This window comes from Rhinoderma darwinii, chromosome 4 (genome assembly GCF_050947455.1).
Source record: "Rhinoderma darwinii isolate aRhiDar2 chromosome 4, aRhiDar2.hap1, whole genome shotgun sequence".
Classification (NCBI taxonomy): domain Eukaryota; kingdom Metazoa; phylum Chordata; class Amphibia; order Anura; family Rhinodermatidae; genus Rhinoderma; species Rhinoderma darwinii.
The window spans coordinates 380,922,690-380,945,892 of NC_134690.1; the positions used below are offsets into that span (position 1 = coordinate 380,922,690).

At 38.3% G+C, this 23,203-nt stretch overlaps 1 protein-coding gene across 2 annotated transcripts in view; it reads left to right on the forward strand.

Moving 5' to 3' along the window:
• The first annotated feature begins 860 nt into the window (after positions 1-860).
• Positions 861-23,203, forward strand: part of EPAS1 (endothelial PAS domain protein 1) — a 113,917-nt gene continuing 91,574 nt past the window's right edge. For both annotated transcript variants that reach the window (XM_075863217.1, XM_075863218.1), the window contains exon 1: positions 861-1,305. In XM_075863217.1, coding sequence (XP_075719332.1) covers positions 1,280-1,305 — 26 coding nt within the window. In that variant the 5' untranslated portion in view covers positions 861-1,279. The remainder of the gene's footprint in view (positions 1,306-23,203) is intronic.

Here is a 23,203-nt window from a genome sequence, read left to right on the forward strand (position 1 = left end):
TTTTTACCCTAATTCAAGAACTAAAATATTTAACACTGGTTTGTTTCTACTGCTTTACACTATCGCTATGACAGACTCCCTTTAAAGTAATGATGCTGCTGATGAAAACAAAAATACTTGAATCTTTAAACAATACTGTAATAAAATGTAATAAATATAAAAATAACATAAATATAAGAATCATTGGGTTTCACTTTCAGCATTTCATGAATAGCCTGTCTTATACACGTTGTGCAGGTGCCGTTTCATTAACCCAGTGACATTAATATACATTATAATAGACACAGCACAACCTGCCTGTTACCTGTATATTCCCTGCCTGTTACCTGTATATTCCCTGCCTGTTACCTGTATATTCCCTGCCTGTTACCTGTATATTCCCTGCCTGTTACCTGTATATTCCCTGCCTGTTACCTGTATATTCCCTGCCTGTTACCTGTATATTCCCTGCCTGTTACCTGCCTGTTTGTTACCTTTTACCTGTTACCTGCCTTTTACCTGTTACCTGCCTGTTACCAGCCTATTGCCTGCCTGTTACCTGCCTGTTGCCTGTTACCTGCCTGTTACCTGTTACCTGCCTGATGTTTGCCTGTTACCTGCCCTTTGATAGGTCAGTACATTGTCAGCAAAGTCTATAAGGGCTGGCCTGGCAGTACAGTATGTAGTTTCGTTTGTGCACTGTGACCTCTGCCCCCTGTGGTCACTAAGATCGCTCCTAAACTCTGCGTCCAGGGATAGGAATAGGAATACAGGCTTCTCTCGCGTCCGCTGTCAACTAGCTTGACCCTGACAACAAGCCGGGCGGCCGGGGGAGGGACGGGGGTGGCGGCTGCAGGCAGGGCGGGCACTCACATGTGAAGTTGCTTCTTCTCCTGGAACAGGGCAAGCGCTGCAGACCCAGAGATCCTCCACCCACCCGAAGACCAGGGGGAGCTCCAAGCCCAGCTCTCAGCCCGCTGCCTTCGCCTCGCAGGATACATCGTGCATTGGTCTCTTCCTGCTCCCCCCTGTGTGCCCCCTGCCCCCCCTGGGCGGCTATACAATCCTCAGCAGTGACCTGAGACTGTATAGCCAGCGCAGGGTGACACCTCACAAACTTTGCTCTGTTTTGCTTTTATATTTTTGTTACCTTTTTTATTATTTGTATTTTTTATTACATTGTGTCAACCACTTCCCCTCACTGGACAAACCACAGGTGCTCTAACTATTCCTTCACCCTCCTAAGAATTATCAGGAACTTTCTGTAACATTGTGACATCTGAACAGCTGACAAGTCATCATGACTGCAGAGAAGGAGAAGAAAAGGTAAGAGCCCTCCTGATGCCAGTCTTGCCCTGCAGAGCTTGTGTGTTGTGCTTTATGTGCCATCACCTATGGATCTTCTCCTGGGTTTTGTTTTTGGTGTTTATGTGTTTGTTACAAGTGTATGAAGCTTCCAGTCTGACCATGAAGTAGTGTTTACATTGATGATACTGATCATTCACATCACTAATCTGATCGGTGGTAGATTATGACTGTCTGTACTTATTATTGTATATGTAGTTCATTTCGAGACCCCTTTGGAAATTATGCAGTAAACATAACTCAAAAAATGTACCTATGTAGTAGAGCTGGATTTGTCATGTAACCCTTACGTTAGAGCATTGTGAATAATGTGGTATGTTTACCTGCAGTCCTGTGTAAAATCCACACAATGTGCTGTACCAAATAAGAAACTCTGTATTAGCACTTTTTGGAGGATGCACTATATGTATTGCACTAATGATAATGCAAGAAATATCAAGTACTATATATAATTATCTATGCATAATGCATTATATGCACTATACTACATACAGTATGATGTGCTCTAGATAACGCTCTATATATAATGTATTGTAGATAATGCTCTATATATAATGTATTGTAGATAACGCTCTATGTATAATGCACAACAAATAATGTTAATGTACTATGTATGGATTATAAGGCGCTATAAGTGATGCACTATATATAATGTACTTTAGATGTATAATAAGCTATAGATAATATTCTATATATAATGTATTGTAGATAATGCTCTATGTATAATGCACTACATATAATGTATGTATATATACAATGGATGTATAATGCACTATAGATCATGCACAATATATAATGCACTTTAAATAACATAGATAACATGCTATGTAAAAAACACAACAAATACTGCACTATATACAATGCACTATACATATAATACATTATAGATACTGTACAATATACAATGCACTATATGTATAATACATTATAGATACTGTACTATATACAATGCACTATACATATAATACATTATAGATACTGTACTATATACAATGCACTATACGTATAATACATTATAGATATAGATATAGAATGTATTATATGTATAGTGCATTGTATATAGTACAGTATCTATAATGTATTATACATATAGTACATTGTATATAGTACAGTATCTATAATGTATTATACGTATAGTGCATTGTATATAGTACAGTATCTATCATGTATTATACGTATAGTGCATTGTATATAGTACAGTATCTATAATGTATTACACGTATAGTGTATTGTATATAGTACAGTATCTATAATACTATATACAATACACTATACGTGTAATACATTATAGATACTGTACTATATACAATGCACTATACGTATAATACATTATAGATACTGTACATATATATATATATATATATATATATATACACACACACACAATGTTTAAAATACACTATATATCATGCACTATGGAGAACTTACTATATATATATATATAACACTATGGTTATTGTACCATACATATAATACACTATATATAATGCACTATTGATAATACATATAAAAAACTATAGATAATACGCTAAGAATGGTTCAATATCTATATATAAATATATATAATATAGGACATCATAAATACAATTCACTATAGATAATTTATTAATAATAGCAATATGGCTAATGTCTGCAGTATAAATCATTATATCGCACCACACCTCCGTGGCAGTATGTTATTAGATAGAAGCTCTACACCTGCCTTGTCTGGCCTCTCGATGTTATATATATATATATATATATATATATACATACATACACACAATGCACTATGTGTAAAGTGCACTATATATAATGCACTATGGACAACTTGCTATATATAAAACACTATGGTTATTGCACCATACATATAATGCACTATTGGTAATATACTATGTATAATACACAATGGTTAATGGATATTACACCATGAATAATTCAATATCTATATATAAATATATATATAATATACAACATATAGGGCATCATATATATAATTCACTATAGATGGTTTATTATAAATGATAGCAATATGGATAATGTCTGCAGTATAAATCATTATATCGCTTTACCTCCGTGGCAGTATGTTATTAGATATCTACACCTGCCTTGTTTGGCCTCTTCATGAGATATATATATATATATATATCACTGCTGGTTTGTTTTTTGGTCCGACAGAGACGGATATTTGAATTTTTACGTGTATATTTATTTTTTGCTAAATTGCGTTATTGAGTTCTTGTAAATGTCACAGTGTGTATAGAGGTGTAACATAATATCGTGTTATTGTGTGTACATTGTCATCATTATGTATTATTATTATTATATGCCACTAGTCATTTCACAAACATACATTAATATTATTTTCATATATGTAGCAGAACTAAGTTTGTCGTGTGGCACAACTCATCAATGGTGGTATTTCAGAGGACTACAGCTAAACCTACTGCATTATCTTAACTCAGAGTTATCACAAGTTGTTTAATAACAAATCCAGCTCTGCTACATATGTATTTATTACCAGCTCATACTCTGAAAAAAATATACAGTATTGAGAGAATTGCTATATGGCATAGGATGATGGGTAAATGGAGATAAGAAATTGGATAGAAAAGTTGCTGTGTGTAATAGAAATGACACATGAATGGGCGAGTGTCTGTTCTCTGTTATCAGCAGGCGCTCATAAGGTGCTGGTTTGTTGCTTTGACCGCACTCATTTGTTTCTGTCACAGGTCTGTGATTATTATCTGTACAGACAAGTTCTTTCTTGATGGGGATGATTCCACCCTGACAAAAGATGTAAATGGTGTTTGTATGAGGGCAACCTACTAATATGTGGGAGACTCGTCTACAATGAGGGTGAGATGAGTAAAAATACCACTTACTACTCTCATCAGAATCTATGCAGGTCAGATGAGGAATGGCAAAAATGTGTTGAATAGTCACTGTGGAACATACTACAACTCCCATCTTCTATAAAATCTATGATATACAGATAGCAAGTAGTGGGGCTGAGTTTGTCAGCAGGTAGAAGTTGTTTGGTTTCACACAGAGCTGTAAGTAAAGTCTCCACATTATTTTAACTTAGAGATGCAGAAAATATGAATATGTCATTTAACTTTTCGCAGTTAAAGGCTATGTACACCTTTGAAATATTGTTGTTTTTTTTAAAATAAAAATGTGTATCAGTGTGTTTGGTGCAACTTTCAAAATACTTTTGATTAAGAATTATTTTTACTTTTTGAGATACAGCTGCTTTGTATACTGTACTGCGTGTGACAGGTTCAGTGACAGCGGATCCCGCGTGTCAATGTTCAAAGTGAGAAAAAGATCGGCACTGCTTTGGCTCTTGGAGCTCTACAAGTTTCAATAATCGGAGGACCACATAGGTCTAAACGGGTTTAATTGAATCCACAAAAGGTGGTGCTCAGTGGTGCGATTAGACAAGCACAGGTGTAAGGCTGGGTTCACACGTGGCGGAATTTCACTTGAATTCCGCTGCGGACACTCCGCAGCGTTAACCCGCAGCGGAGCCGTTTCTCCATTGCCTTCCACTTCTATTTAGAAGTGTTCGTTTAGATGATGCGTAAAATTCCGCTGCGGAGCATAGGCTGCGGAGCGGAATTTGGTGTCCGCAGCATGCTCTGTCTGTTGCGGACCAGTGGCGGACTGGTTGCGGACTCATGGCGGAATTTCTCCATTGACTTCAATGGAGATTCTAATTTCCGCAATGAAGTCTGCAGCTGTCATGCACATGTTATGTGTGCTGCGGATGCGTCTTGCTTTTTTGACATGACATTTCTTCATTCTGGCTGGACCTATGTATTTCTAGGTCTACAGCCAGACTGAGGAAGTCAATGGGGCTCCCGTAATTACGGGAGCGTTGCTAGGAGACGTCAGTAAATAGTCACTGTCCAGGGTGCTGAAAGAGTTAAGCGATCGGCAGTAACTGTTTCTGCACCCTGGACAGTGACTACCGATCCCAATATACAGCAACCTGTCAAAAAATATAGAAGTTCATACTTACCGAGAACTCCCTGCTTCTGTCTCCAGTCCGGCTTCCCAGGATGACGTTTCAGTCTAAGTGACGGCTGCAGCCAATCACAGGCTGCAGCGGTCACATGGACTGCCGCGTCATCCAGGGAGGTCGGGCTGGATGCCGAAAGAGGGACGCGTCACCAAGACAACGGCCGGTAAGTATGAAATTCTTTTACTTTCACTAGGGAAAGGGCTGTCCCTTCTCTCTATCCTGCACTGATAGAGAGAAGGGAAGCACTTTTCCCGCAGTCCGCAGCAGCTAGTCCGCATCAATTTACTGCACATTTTGGGCAGATCCGCCGCAGAATCTGCAACGCAGATTCTGTGCGGCATTGATGCGGACAGTTGCGGAGGAAAACCGCCACGTGGGGGCATGCCCTAATTGTCAAAAGTAGAAAAAATCCACGGCACTCACCATTCAGTAGAATTTTCATTTAATGTTGCGGCAGGCAAACAAAGGCAGTATGGCTGTGGAGCACAACGCCTCCGCCCGTTTTGCGTGTACCCGCGCTTTGTCAAGGCCACCCTTGGCAAAGTCAAGTCTCTGACACGCAGGATTGAGCTGCTATCGATCAGATCTAAGTTCATAACTTAGATGTGATTGATAACCGGTGGATCCTGCGTGTCAGAGACACGCGGGAGCCACTGTCACTGAACCCGTCAGTCCCACGGACCTGACGGATTCAGGTCTTAGTGAACGATACAGCTGCTCTATCTCAAAAATGAAGACATTTTTAATAAAAAGTATTTTCAAAGTTGCACCAATCACACTGATAATATAATGTAAGGCCGGATTCACAGAAACGTTGCGAACCTCGTCAGTTTTTCACGTCCGAGGTGCATCCGTGCTCTACGTTGCGGGTCGCATTATCACGCATCCCCCATAGACTAGAGTCTATGGAGGGATGCGTGAAGCGCATAAAAATAGGACTTGTCCTATTTTCGCACAGACCCTTGACGCGCTCCGTTGAAACAACATCCTATTTTTTTGAGCTTCACGTAGCCCTCCATAGACTCTAGTCTATGGGGATGCGTGATACGCGACTCGCAGCGTACAGCACGGATGCACCTCGGACGTGAAAAACAGATGTTTTTCACGTCCGAGATTCGCAACGTTCGTGTGAATCCAGCCTAATACCAACACAAAAAAAGAAAACACGGAAAGTTTTTTTCATGGTTTTAGCTATATTTTACGTGTTGTTTTAGGCCTTATGCACATGGCCATAAGGGCTTTTACTGACCGCAAATATGGATCCACATCCGTAGCCGTCCGCAATTGCTGAAACACCCATAGGCTTCTATGAGTGAGTGCGTGCCGCAATAGTGGACAAGAAAAGGACATGTTCTATATTTTGCGGATCATTTTTACGGCCCGGACACACATCCGTAAACATACAGAAAGGTGTCCGTGGCCTATAGCAATGAATGGGTCTACAATTTCATCGGTAATATCCAGATTACGGATGAAAACTACGGTGGTGTGCATGGGGCGTTTGCATTCTGATCCTGGTTTCTGTGTTCAACAAGCCCCTTCTGCTCTTATAAGTTCTATAGGGAGAAAAGGCCTTGCGAAAAACATTTTCTTTTATGGATGTGCCACTATAATATATATGATTTTGCATTTGCGTATCAGATGTAGCAGAGCTTATCATAACATCACAAAGTGTTGTTTGATTTTACATTAGACTGCCTACCTAAACCTACTGCCTTATCTAATTGGAAAAAAGCAATGTAGCTTCAAAGAGCGAATGGACAAATCCACCTCTGCTACATGTAAACAAGAGCTGTCACTTCATTTGCATTTTAGTGTTATTGAAATTGAGTTCTGATAAATACCTAAAAAAAAAAAAAATACAGGGCGAATCCACCCCCCCCCCCCTCGTAGTCATAATAAAGGAAGCTGACTGTTGGGAGTCTTTCCTTTGGGGTAGTCTGAAGTTTGCAGCAGGAAGACTTAGCTGAGCAGTCCAATGGTTTATTTCCTTCTATTGAGACTTGCCAAGCCAAGTAAAAGTGCAGCTTACTGCTAAACCTGCTTTTATATCATTTGCATTAGCACAGAATGAACGTTCCTGTCGCCCTGGTCAGGTGGGGTAGGCTTGGTGGATATAATTACACTATTTACATAATAATGTGTTGTTGCCCATAGAGACCTAATATTAACCTTTATCAGTTGGCCTAGAATGGTGGTAACTTTCTGTTACCCAACCCTGGGATGTCTGTTCCATATTAACATCGGTTTCCCCTAAAATAGTAGAAAATTCTTTCGTCCTTTTCTGTCAAATTACATTCAGTCACTGCTTAAAGGGGATGTCCTATCTGGACAACCCTTTCACTACATGAGAACCGGGCTGGTAATCACCAGATTGCCGCTGGTCTGGCAGTACAAATCCCCGGCGATCAATTGTTATCTCTAGAGGATGATGAAGGTGGCTGCTCTTGTCTCCTGCGGCGGCCACTGCAGGACAAATGTGGTATTACACCCATGTAATATAGTCCCCCAGAGCAGGAGCTGGTCTTTCCAGCCACTCTCTCCTCCAGCTAATAGATAGGTGCTCCTAAACTGGCCTCTCTATATGATGTCTATATGCCCTAATAGGCGCTTTTAGGACAAACCCTTAAATTGGCGGGTAATATTATGGGCAGTACAGAAGAGGAGACGTCTCACTGTATTACTGTAGATTTCAGTAGACAGGGAAAATTGAGAGTTGTGATCACAGACATATTGCTTGTCAAACAGTTGTAATTAAGAATTGACACAAGACTCAAGTGATCTTTTACTTGACTGCAGCGTTTTATGCTTTTGTATTCTACACATGAGCTTGCTGGTATAAAATGACCCTGTAAAGCACTTAAGGGGCTACATATAAGGGCCAATTAATACATCATTACCTATTAGGAGCATTTGTGGCCCCTTATTCTGATCGGATTTTGCTGCAGTAATGTATTACATAAGTAAAGTCGGACAACAGCTGACGTGATGTCCCCTGTCTTATGATAGTGTGTATTCCGGCCACACAAAAGTACATAACTCTACACTTCTTGTTCCTTCTTTGCCTCAAATTTCTAGGAAATATTGTTTGCAACCACTGGGACAATGTCATAGTTCAGTACCATACGAGAGGACACTTACAAGAGCCATGCACAGTATTGTACAGCCATCATATGGTTAATTCATTTTATTTGTGCTTGCCATTAAATTGGTGTTAAAGGGATTGTCCACTTTGAAGGAAGCTGGAAGTGTGGGCAGAGAAATGCCAAATGAAGTTTAATGTGGATAAATGAACGGTTATGCCAACAAATTCTACAATTCTGCATTAAAGGGGTTTTCCCATGAGGGACATTTATGACATATCCACAGGACATGTCATAAATGTCAGATAGATGCGGCCCCCAACTCTGGGACCCGCACCTATCTCTAGAACGGGGCCCCCTAAACCCAGTTCTGGCTTTTTGTGCTCACGCTGCCTCCCAGCCACTTACTGATTACATGGTCGAGAGTTACGAAAACAGCATAACTCACTGAGCTACAATGTTTCCGTAACTCCCATAGTAGTGAATGGCAGTTACGGAAGAGGTGTAGCATGCGAGCTACGCTGTTCCTGTAACAACCATTCAGTTCTAAAGGACTTACGGAAACAGGGTAGCTCAGTGAGTTACGCTGTTTCCGCAACTCTCGACCATGTAATCAGGGAGTGGCCGGGAGGCAGCGTGAGCACAAAAAGCTAGAACAGGGTCTAGGGTGCCCCGTTCTAGAGATAAGTGCGGGTCCCAGAGGTGGGACACGCATCTATCTGACAATCTGGCAATGTCCCTCATTGGAAAATTTATATAGTAAATCTGCTACTGAAAAAAAATGGGGATATTTGTGGACAGTAAACTTAACATTAGCAACCAGTGCCAGGCAGCTGCTGCCAAGGCGAATTAAATCATGGAATGTTTCAAAAGAGGTACTGCTGCTCATGACTAGAATATACTTTTGCCTGTATACAAATCACTAGTCAGATCACACATGGAATATTGTGTACAATTTTGGTCAACTGTGTATAAGAAGGACATGGCTGAACTAGAGCCAATGCTAAGGAGGTCAACCAAGGTAATTAAAGGGGTTTTCCAGCTAGTAAAAATGTATGGCATATCTTCACAATAGGCCATCAAAAGTGGATGTTTTGAAGGGGGTGCAGGATAGGCCATCAATTTTTGAGGATAGGCCATCAATTTTTACTGGCTGGAAAACCCCTTTCAGGAAATGGGCGGATTACAGTACCATGAAAAGTTATCAAACTTGGGGTTATAACTTTTTTTAGAAGTTTAGAAATAGACGGCTATGGGCCGATCTAATTATGTACAATATATGAATGGACAGTACAGAGATCTTTCTAATGATCCCTAGGCCTGTAACAAGGACAAGAGGGCACCCTCTTCGTCTACAGGAAAGAAGGGGATTCTTTACTGTAATAACAGTGAGATTTTGGAACAGTCTTCTACACAATGTTGTGATGGTTGGTTCATTGAGCAAGTTTAAGGACGGCCTGGATGCATTTCTTGAAAAATATAATATTACAATATTGGAATCTGGAGATGGGACGTAGATCCAGGGATTTATTTTGATTGCCATATTTGGAGTCTCGGAGGAATTTTTCAATTGGCATCTGGTAATGTGTTTTTTTTTTTTCTTCCTCTGGATCAACACGGTAGAATTATAGGTTAGACTTGATGGACCTGTGTTTTTTTTTAAATTTTATTTATCAACTCTGTAATTATGTAACTTCCTATGGGGACCATGGCCTAAAACACAGAATCATGTATAGTAGTGAAAAAATGTATATTTCTTCTTGGCGGAACCATATAGGAGAGTTCTGTTCTCTGTTGGCTGGCTGTAGACTAACATATGGGTTACAACCAGGGTAGGACTGGCCTTCCAGAGCACCAGAGGATCCTCTGATAGGCACGTGCTCTGACACAATAATGGGCACCAGAGATTTCAGAAGGATACAACCCCATTTGTAGCTGACTTTGGAGCCAATAACTTGTGACTAGAGTCTATTACTTATGGGATGATTTACAAACAACCTATAAGACCTCATTGATTCTATGAACTATTATACGACTATACTGTGTACTATTATACCACTATACTATGTACTATTATACTACTATACTATGTACTATTATACTACTACACTATACTATGTACTATTATACTACTACACTATACTATGTACTATTATACTACTACACTATACTGTGTACTATTATACTACTACACTATATTATGTACTATTATACCACTACTACATTATACTATGTACTATTCTACTACTACACTATATTATTTACTATTATACTACTACACTATACTATGTACTATTATACTACTACACTATACTATACTATACTATACTATGTACTATTATACTACAACACTATACTATGTACTATTCTACTACTACACTATACTATGTACTATTATACTACTACACTATACTATACTATACTATACTATGTACTATTATACTACAACACTATACTATGTACTATTATACTACTACACTATACTATACTATACTATACTATGTACTATTATACTACAACACTATACTATGTACTATTATACTACTACACTATACTATACTATACTATACTATGTACTATTATACTACAACACTATACTATGTACTATTCTACTACTACACTATACTATGTACTATTATACTACTACACTATACTATACTATACTATACTATGTACTATTATACTACAACACTATACTATGTACTATTATACTACTACACTATATTATGTACTATTATACTACTACACTATACTATGTACTATTATACTACTACACTATATTATGTACTATTATACTACTACATTATACTATGTACTATTCTACTACTACACTATATTATTTACTATTATACTACTACACTATACTATGTACTATTATACTACTACACTATATTATGTACTATTATACTACTACACTATACTATGTACTATTATACTACTACACTATACTATGTACTATTATACTACTACACTATACTATGTACTATTATACTACTACACTATACTATGTACTATTATACTACTACACTATACTATGTACTATTATACTACTACACTATACTATGTACTATTATACTACTACACTATACTATGTACTATTATACTACTACACTATATTATGTACTATTATACTACTACACTATACTATGTTGTATACTACTACTACACTACACTATACTATGTACTATTATACTACTACACTATATTATGTACTATTATACTACTACACTATACTATGTACTATTATACTACTACACTATACTATGTACTATTATACTACTACACTATACTATGTACTATTATACTACTACACTATACTATGTTCTATTATACTACAACACTATACTATGTACTATTATATCACAATACTATGTACTATTATACTACTACACTATACTATGTACTATTATATCACTATACTATGTACTATTATACTACAACACTATACTATGTACTATTATACTACTACACTATACTATGTACTATTATACTACTACACTATACTATGTACTATTATACTACTACACTATATTATGTACTATTATACTACTACACTATACTATGTTCTATTATACTACAACACTATACTATGTACTATTATATCACAATACTATGTACTATTATACTACTACACTATACTATGTACTATTATATCACTATACTATGTACTATTAGGGCATGACCACACGTGGCGGATTTCCTCCGCAACTGTCCGCATCAATGCCGCACAGAATCTGCGTTGCAGATTCTGCTGCGGATCTGCCCAAAATGTGCAGTACATTGATGCGGACTAGCTGCTGCGGACTGCGGGAAAAGTGCTTCCCTTCTCCCTATCAGTGCAGGATAGAGAGAAGGGACAGCACTTTCCCTAGTGAAAGTAAACGATTTTCATACTTACCGGCCGTTGTCTTGGTGACGCGTCCCTCTTTCGGCATCCAGCCCGACCTCCCTGGATGACGCGCCAGTCCATGTGACCGCTGCAGCCTGTGCTTGGCCTGTGATTGGCTGCAGCCGTCACTTAGACTCAAACGTCATCCTGGGAGGCCGGACTGGAGACAGACGCAGGGAGTTCTCGGTAAGTATGAACTTATATATTTTTTTACAGATACATGTATATTGAGATCGGTAGTCACTGTCCCGGGTGCAGAAACAGTTACTGCCGATCGCTTAACTCTTTCAGCACCCTGGACAGTGACTATTTACAGACGTCTCCTAGCAACGCTCCCGTCATTACGGGAGCCCCATTGACTTCCTCAGTCTGGCTGTAGAACTAGAAATACATAGGTCCAGCCAGAATGAAGAAATGTCAAGTTACGCTCCGCACCACACATAACATCTGCGGACTTCATTGCGGAATTTCGATTCTCCATTGAAGTGAATGGAGAACTTCCGCAATGAGTCCGCAACCAGTCCGCCACTGCTCCGCAACAGACAGAGCATGCTGCGGACACCACATTCCGCTCCGCAGCCTATGCTCCGCAGCGGAATTGTACGCATCGTGTAAACGAACACTGCTAAATTAAAGTGAAAGTCAATGGAGAAACGGCTCCGCTGCGGATTAACGCTGCGGAGTGTCCGCAGCGGAATTTAAGTGAAATTCCGCCACGTGTGAACGTGCCCTTATACTACAACACTATACTATGTACTATTATACTACTACACTATACTATGTACTATTATACTACTACACTATACTATGTACTATTATACTACTACACTATACTATGTACTATTATACTACTACACTATACTGTGTACTATTATACTACTACACTATATTATGTACTATTATACTACTACACTATACTATGTACTATTATACTACTACACTATACTATGTACTATTATACTACTACACTCTATTATGTACTATTATACTACTACACTATACTATGTACTATTATACTACTACACTATACTATGTACTATTATACTACTACACTATACTATGTACTATTATACTACTACATTATACTATGTACTATTATACTACTACACTATACTATGTACTATTATACTACTACACTACACTATGTACTATTATACTACAACACTATACTATGTTCTATTATACTACTACACTATACTATGTTCTATTATACTACAACACTATACTATGTACTATTATACTACTACACTATACTATACTATGTACTATTATACTACTACACTATACTATGTTCTATTATACTACTACACTATACTATGTTCTATTATACTACTACACTATATTATGTACTATTATACTACTACGCTATTTTATGTACTATTATACTACTATACTATGTACTATTATACTACTACACTATACTATGTTCTATTATACTACTACACTATATTATGTACTATTATACTACTACACTATATTATGTACTATTATACTACTATACTATGTACTATTATACTACTACACTATACTATGTACTATTATACTACTACACTATACTATGTACTATTATACTACTACACTATACTATGTACTATTATACTACTACACTATACTATACTATGTACTATTATACTACAACACTATACTATGTACTATTATACTACTACACTATATTATGTACTATTATACTACTACACTATACTATGTACTATTATACTACTACACTATACTATGTACTATTATACTACTACACTATACTATACTATGTACTATTATACTACAACACTATACTATGTACTATTATACTACTACACTATATTATGTACTATTATACTACTACACTATACTATGTTCTATTCTACGACCATACTGTGTACTATTATACCACTATACTATATTATGTACTATTATACTACTACACTATACTATGTACTATTCTACCACTATACTGTATACTATTATACTACTACACTATACTATGTATTATTCTACCACTATACTCTGTACTATTATACCTCTATACTACACTATGTACTATTATACTACTACACTATACTATGTTCTATTCTACCACTATACTGTGTACAATTATACCTCTATACTATACTATGTACTATTATGGTAACAGATATTTGCCTCCCTTTAGCATTGCTCCAGATAAGATCACTTTTTATGGAATCTGCTCTATGACCGTATGATTAATTCACGTTCTTAGAAAAATTTGGACCGCAATTATGGGACTGTTCCAGCTGAACTAGATCCCAATAGAAGTGATTACGGCTGGAGTCTCCAGAAACATAAACATATTGACTAGATGTTGTAAATAGGAAATCTAATTATAAAACAATTTGATAGAAAATATTTGTATTAATTAGATGTTGCACAGTTGACTTTCTCATTTAATTTAATACCATTGTATTATTTGCGAACTGTGATAACTCACTGAGTGTGACAAATTCAACCTCGCTACGTCTGAGAAACTTAGCACAACTACATCTGTATGTTTAAAATATAAAAGGTGTTTTGTTTTTTCATCTCCATTCATCACATTTTTTCATAATATATCAAGCCACTAGCTCATGTATTTTGTTATACGGGTTTAAAGGGCTGGCCTAGGATTAGAAAATATGTGTCACCCATATTACAGCTCAGCCCCATTCCCTTCATTTGAGCAGAATTGCAATACCAGACACAGCCCAAGAATAAGTGTGGCGCTGTTTTTGGAAGAAACCAGCAATGTTTTTCTAATCCTGGACAAATCCCTTTAATTATTTTCAGTTATTACATATAAATGCAACTTTTCCAAATAGAATGGAACTTATTAGTAGTTTGAGATGTAACATATACTGTATGATTTGATGATTTGATCAGTTAAGGTGATCTCTCTTTTTCCATGTGTCCTATTAGAGCATATGGATGTTATACGGGGGGGGGGGGGGGGTTGGATGCCACACTAGTTGAGTCCCACTCGGGCAAACTAAATGTGGCAATTATTGCACGGTTGCTTATTTCTTTGATTGGGCGCCATATAATAATGCGTTTCACCAACAGTGACTTCTGTTGGGGAAATGACCGGCCCCATGAAGCTTCCTCCAGCAATAGCAATTGATTATTTACCTGCAAGATCAGTGTCTGGGCACCAGACTGTAAAATACTCAGATGGTACAGGGGGTATAGTCACAACTGATATTATATGAGCAGTGACTATACCTCTGTACCATCTGAGTTTGGTATGGCAAAGCTGAGTTTGTCATTTGGCACTACTGATAGTGATATCACAACATCTTATCTCTTGTTTTACACTGGACTGCAGGTTAATCCATCTTAGCTCACTTATTCAGCTCTGCTACCTGGTTTATCAGTATTTATAAAAGTATTTTATTTTATTCATTTTATATAGCGCTAACATATTCCGCAGCCCTCCACAGAGATTGTCATCACTCACATCAGTCCCTGTCCCCATTGGGGCTCATAATCTAAATTCTAACGTAATCCATCAGTATGTTTTTAGAGTTGTTATTTGGATTCATACGGAGACAAAAAAAATGGTAGCATGTTCCGTAGTATGTCATGTTACAGTGGTATTCTCCCCTAGAAGCATTGTTTCTATAAGGGAATGCAGTGTCTCATAGATGCACCATATGGCGGTATGGGGATCCTACAGCTAAAAAATATGAGAGCTACAGGTTGGAGATCACTGAAACAGAGAGGAGAAGGACCTGAAATAGTCAAACGGATAGGAAGCTGAGCAGACGACATGGACTCGGGTTGTTTTGATACGCAGTATTATATAATACTATATGTAACCGGTCTTGTTTTCCAGCCAGCTTGTATATTCCAGTGTGAGCAGGGTGGCATTATTATCAGCACACTTATTTTCCTTTGGACACCCTGACCCACCTTTGTATTTGATTACAACAGTCGGCGAAGTACTATTTGTATTGCCATTTTTATTATCAACAAACAGCTCTGCCACATAGGTCATGCTATATGTTCCTATAATCACATGGCGCAAGATACATATAATTAGTGGCAATCAGGATTTATTATTTACTTCGGAGGAGTGGAATATATGACTGTCACCCCTGGAAGGTTTGTTATATAAGAAGTCATCTCTTCAAACTAGTCAACACACTTGGCTGCCATTACTTTTTATTTGATCGCCCAGCACAACAGAAAGGGCGTACATACCATAGAAGAAGGCCAAGGTGGCCCATGGAAAGAGGGGGCCAAGTCCTTGTGGGCTCCATCACCTTTGCTACTACGTGGTGAAAAATGTTTAGGACTCCTCCCTGTAGGAACTGCATTATTGGCAAATAAGCGGGTGGGAATTGGCCAAGGTTCTTGGAAAGGGCATGGGGAGCAAATACCAGGCTGTTCTTTCCTGGGTGCTACAACACAGCACCAAAATCATGGGGCCATTTTTGATCTTTGCCAAGAATTCAAGCTTAAAAGGATAACTAATTTCACAGACTACTAAAAGCAAGTCTGCGTAGTATGGAGGAGCAGTCTCCTGCGAACTTCAATGCATGTACTCCCATGGTGGTCAACCAAACATAACGTACCTTGACCTGCACAATACATTAAGTTGGAGCTTCAGTGGTAGTCCTCAGGGCTAGCTCAGTTTATGAAATAGGTTTTCCACTTATAGACTTTTATTACATGCAATCATGTTGTGTTACATCAGAGGGAGTACCTAACTCCCATTTAAAGGAACACTCTGGGAAAGACTGACTGCGTTAATCTTACTGCAGGGTCTGAGGGGCCGCTGCATGACACAGGGATTCTCTCTTTGGTCATTTTTTTATGCACTTCTTTCTTTAGGTCCTGCATTAGGCATGACACAGTGTATCCGTTTTTCCTAAAGTGTTCCTTTAATTCTTGGAAAAATTGTGTTATACATTTCCAGATTAGAAAATCTCCATCTCTGTCTAAACAGGATTAGGCACAACATAGTGCACCACTTACAGACCTCCACCAGCCAACGCCACATATGAGAATATGACTTTATGGAAGGTGTCCCATTTAAAGATTTGGGTTTTAGACAGGGAAGTGTTCTTGGTAACCTCATCCATATGTTTTGGACCCTCACAGAAATCGATGTCTTTATTCTTCTTTATTCTTCTTGTCCTTTTCTGATGACTTCTTCCTCTTCTCGAGGTCGCCTCTGACTGATGATTTTGCTAATGATATAGACCATGTCGGCTCCCTCGTCATATAAAACAATACGATTATGGCTTTATATTCCGCTTTATAACATGCAGCTTATGACTTGTTATATTATAGTCTATGTGTAAAAGGTAAAGAAAATTTATAGTGATCTAACAAGGGATATAAATCCAGAGCTTCTGTTTTATAAAATGTTGGCTCATGTCATCTGATGTCATTGTGATTGTGACTTTATCAGTGTGTAACCAGTGATCAGTTCAGGTGACATAATAAGAGTGTATATTATTCTTATATTTATCTTATTTTTTATTTTTTTTAAATCTATTTGGGGCCTATACATTCACACTCATGTTGGGAACCAGATGTGCCCATTGTTGCCTATTAAGTAGGGCCCATTCATTGTTTAAGTAAAACTTTGTAGCTTCCATGCTGCATCTAATGGGTAGCAGGTGGGTGGCAGACCACAGGTAAATTTGGGCCCCTGACAAGAGTGCCACCTGTACTGACCTAATTGCAGTCCTGTCTGGTCTGTGTATACCGGAAAGACTTTTAAGTTCCAAATTTTTAAGTATTTGTGGTTTTACATGTTTTTCTGCATTATGGCTTTTGTGTTTCTTTTTTTTGTCTTAGGACAAAATGATCTGCAATGGTGATGACATTAATAAGAGCTGCTGTCACTTTTGAAGCACACCCTAATGGCTTTGTGAAGCTAATTGACGCTGTGCTGCATTGACTTATGACAGAGAACTGCTTAGTGTTTCATTTACATTTGCAGCAAAATGAAGGCAAAGTGTTTCCCGGGACACATATTTAATTAAATCTGTTTGATTTTAAAATGATTCTTCAATGGAGTAGTCACTTTGACACAGCACAGGTGACTCTGGTTGAGCCACTCACAAATGACATAACGCAGCTGCTCGGGGAGCCGTGTGATTATTTGTCCGGTATTGAATATTAGTTAGATTCATAGGACTAAAAATATAATTTAGGATTAATAGGCAGGGTTAGTTTATTTTTTTTTTTTTATGTCCAGAAGGGCAGTTTAAAGCTTCTGGGCCTCAATGCAACATCTGTAACAGGGCCCCCACCTACCCTATGGCAATTATAATACTGGCCTCCTCACAGGGAACCTTTGGACTTCCTCAGCTTCTAGGGCCAAGGTGCGACGTCTATAGTTAAGCCCATGTTCTCATGTGTACCATTATAGGGCCAACTTGTTTTTGCTTTGTTTTTATGGCTAGTTAACTTGTCTTTAAATTAGAAATAACAGTTAAAAAATTCTTTCAGTAGATGACATTAGATACATTAATTTCTCAAAAGTGAGGATCTAAACATTAAACATAAAGCAACGGTTCCGTTAGAATTACCATTGATTTCTATGGTAATTCTTTTGTTTTAGTTGCTTTCCATTTGCCTCTGTACGCTAAGTTTCAACTTTTTTTCACAGAAAGAAAAGTTCTGCAGACTGCACTATTGCTTCCGTCAAAAAAACAACAACCAGAAACCTAGCGAACGGAGACAAACGGAAAGCAACTGAAACAAAAGAATTATCATTGAAATCAATGGAAATTCTAACGGAACCGTTGCTTTGCTATTAATGTTCCGATCCTCTCTTCCTCTGACGGGGGTAACGTATACTAACGCTAGTGTGAACTTAGCCTTAGGGTCACAAATATTCCCTATGAGGGAAAAAAGTATCAAGGGACCTTGCAACTATCACAGCATCCCTACTGTTGGAACTGCTATTTTAATGTTCTCATCTTCATCTTCTTTTTATGGTTGTAGACATATCCATCAGAAGAATAGAATTATTAATTTCGTCTGGTGGCAGCTATTACGTGGACAGATTCAATTTTGTGCATGAAAACCAATTTGTGAAAGCTCCGCCTCTAAGCTTTTTTTAAATGTTTATTTTTTTTGAAAATGTAATTTCAAATATTATTTTATTTCGAAATTTTATTTTAATGCAGATTATATTATATGAATATTCTTATTGTCATGTTACCGCCGTGGCTATGTGAACACATTTATAGCATTTCTAAAATATATAAGCTATAAAAAATAAGTAAAATATATTTAATGCAGGATATGTAGATATATAAAATGCTTGGTCAGCATTCAATACATCAGAGCTGTCATGGGATTTTTTTGTCATTGTTCTGGTCTGTTACATGACACAGCAGATGTGCTATACCCCCCTCTATAGGAGCCGATCAGACGGTTTGTCTGACAAGAAGCAAAGTTGCTTTAGTTGAATTTTTCTGTCTGAACTTCAGTCAAAGAGGTGCCCCAGTCTTGACCCTCCCGGCCTATATGAATGTGTGAAGTCAGCATTATGATCAACCAAATGTTCTGGGAGTGCCCTCAGTAACTTCTAGGAACAGTTGTGTGTTTTAATTGCGTGGGTAACTTTTGGGATTAAAAACTGTATTATATCAAATACAATGCATCACATATTTGCTTTGCGGCGGCAACATCTGTGCATACAATCAAATAATGTTCAACCAGCTTTGGCCCGAAAGCTCAGTTCTGAATATGAGAAATATGGGTTAAATGTAGTCAATTGTTTTATTTTCAAACTAAAAATTAGGTTAAATTGTGGCTGATTTATTTTCATCCATCATTATTATTGTCATCGAAAATATTCACATTGAATACCGATCACAATGGGTGGGCCGAAACGGATGTTTTGTGATGTCATCCCAGCTGATGGTGGAACGTAAAGTAATCCACTTTACATCTTCAGACATGGTTCCATCAATGGATCCCATCATCCGCATTGTGGTGGTGGCTGAGGGCTGGTGGTGGTGGAGGTGCATCGGTTGTGTTGGTCTTAGTGGCGGCTCAGATGTAGTGTTGGCTTCTAAGTGGTGGTGATTTAGTGACAGCGGCACACTGGTTGCAGTGGTGGCTCAGGGGTGGTGATGGTGGCGCAGTAGTGGTGCATTGGTGGCGGTGGTGTCCCTGAGGTGGCGTGATGGCTTAGTGATGGTATCTAAGTCTACCCCTGTCCCTTACTATACTGTAAAGTCAAGTAGTTTTGATGGGAAACATGGAAATAAAACAAATGTTAATTAACATAATACAGTTATTATAACCAATACAGCCCTGGTCGAAGGACAACCAGTGAAGCAGGCACCTCTTGGTTAAATTATTTGGAAACATGACAGATCATACACTTTAAGCACTTTTCATTACACTATACAGTCAACATTTATAGTACCGCTATATCAACAGATCGTTTTATTAAATAAAAAGCATTACTGTCACCTACATTATAGCACCCATATCCTTATGTAGGAGATAGGGCACTTATAATGTGGTGACAGAGCCTCTTTAAGAAGGACGTTCCACATTATTAAGCAGGCCACAGGTTTCAAGCAATATGGGAAAGAAAAAGGATCTCTCTGCTGCCGAAAAGCGTGTATACCTTAAACAAGGTATGAAAACATTGGATATTTCAAGAAAACTTAAGCGTGATCATCGTACTGTGAAAAGATTTGTGGCTGATTCAGAGCACAGACGGGTTCGTTCAGATAAAGGCATAATGAGGAAGGTTTCTGCCAGACAAATTAATAGGATTAAGAGAGCAGCTGCTAAAATGCCATGTCAAAGCAGCAAACAGGTATTTGAAGCCGCTGGTGCATCTGGAGTCCCGCGAACCTCAAGGTGTAGGATCCTCCAGAGGTTTGCAAGTGTGCATAAAGCTATTATTCGGCCACCCCTAAACAATGCTCACAAGCAGAAATGGTTGAAGTGGGCTCAGAAATACATGAAGACTAATTTTAAAACCGTGTTGTTTACTGATGAGTGCCGTGCAACCCTGGATGGTCCAGATGGATGGAGTAGTGGATGGTTGGTGAATGGCCACCATGTCCCAGCAAGGCTGCGATGTCAGCAAGGAGGTGGCGGAGTCATGTTTTGGGCTGGAATCATGGGGAGAGAGCTGGTAGGCCCCTTTAGGGTCCCTGACTGTGTGAAAATGACCTCTGCAAAGTACGTAGAGTTTATGACTGACCACTTTCTTCCATGGTACAAAAAGAAGAACCGTGCCTTCCGTAGCCTTCATTATCTTCATGCATGACAATGCACCATCTCATGCTGCAAAGAATACCTCTGTGTCATTGGCTGCTATGGACATAAAAGGAGAGAAACTCATGGCGTGGCCCCCAAGTTCCCCTGACCTCAACCCTATTGAGAACCTTTGGAGCATCCTCAAGCAAAATATCTGAGGGTGGGAGGCAGTTCACATCAAAACAGAAGCTCTGGGAGGTTATTCTGACATCCTGCTTAGATATTCAAGCAGAAACTGTCCAAATACTCACAAATTCAATGGATGCAAGAATTGTGAAGGTGATATCAAAGAAGGGGTCCTATGTTAACATGTAACTTGACCTGTTAAGTTTTTTTTTGATTGAAAGAGCTTTTGATTTCTGTAAATATGACCTCCTGATGCTGCAAATTCAACAAATTACCATTTTACTTCTCTTTACAACCTTTAAAATGTTTTGATCTCTGTTGTGCATAATAATGTGAAACAGGGCATTTTGAGTTTTTTATTTCTAAAAAAAAAATCTGTTATCATTAGGAGATTTGTTCAATAAAATTTGCATTATACTCCAACGGTTGATGGCTTGAAGATTATACTGACAGTCATTTGCATAGACTATTTAGGAAAATCAGCGAAAAATAACATTTGCATAATAATTTGGAACGCGGTGTAGAGGTGTAGTGAGCATTTTGATCCCTCAGGTGTTTTATTAGCATTGGGCCGTGAAAATGAAAAAATATTTTTTTCCAATAATATGTTTTTTCTCATTTTTAATTTCCACAAGGAATACAAGAGAAAAGACACCCCAAAATTTGTTACACAATTTCTCCTGAGTATGGAAATACCCAATATGTGGTTGTAAACTGCTATATGGACCCACGGCAAGGGTCTAAGTAAAAAAAGTGCAATTTCGTTTTTGAAGATTTTACAAAATTTTGATGCCATGTTGCGTTGCGCTGAGGTACCCCACACTACAACCGAGAGTCAGTCTATAACGGGCTTCTGTACATGGCCAACCAGGAAGCCGTTGCTGTGATCGCTACCGTTGCAGTGGGATGTTGGATGTAAATTACATTCGACACCCGCTGAAGATGAAGCGAGCACAGCTCCTGTGCGCGCTTCATCCTCAGGGCTTTACTGTACGCCCATTTGAGGGACCGCACCGCTAAAAAGGACGTACAGTAACACCCATTTGCGGGAAGGGGTTAAAGAGGACCTGTCCGCTCTACTCACATGTCTGTTTTAGTAAATACTTTCATACCCCATGAAATAACAATTCTGAAGCATTTTTCTTACAACTCTATGTTGTGCCGTTCCTTTGTTATTCCTCCTAGAAATGTATGAATAAATTGACTACTGGGTGCTACAATTCCCCTTGTTGTCCCTACACAGTGCGACTGTAAGCACTGATTGGACAATGTCAGGAAGTGTAAGGATACTCCCCCCCCCCCACCCCACTGGTAACACCTAGTTGTCAATTTATTTATAAATTTGTAGGAGGAATAACAGAGGAACGGTATAATGCAGAGTTCTAAGATAAAATTCTCCAGCACTGTTATTTTATGGAGAATACAAGTATTTATAAATAGAGATGTCAGAAGAGGTGACTACTCCCATTATGAAAGAACATATCAGTTACTATAGCACTAAATGCAATA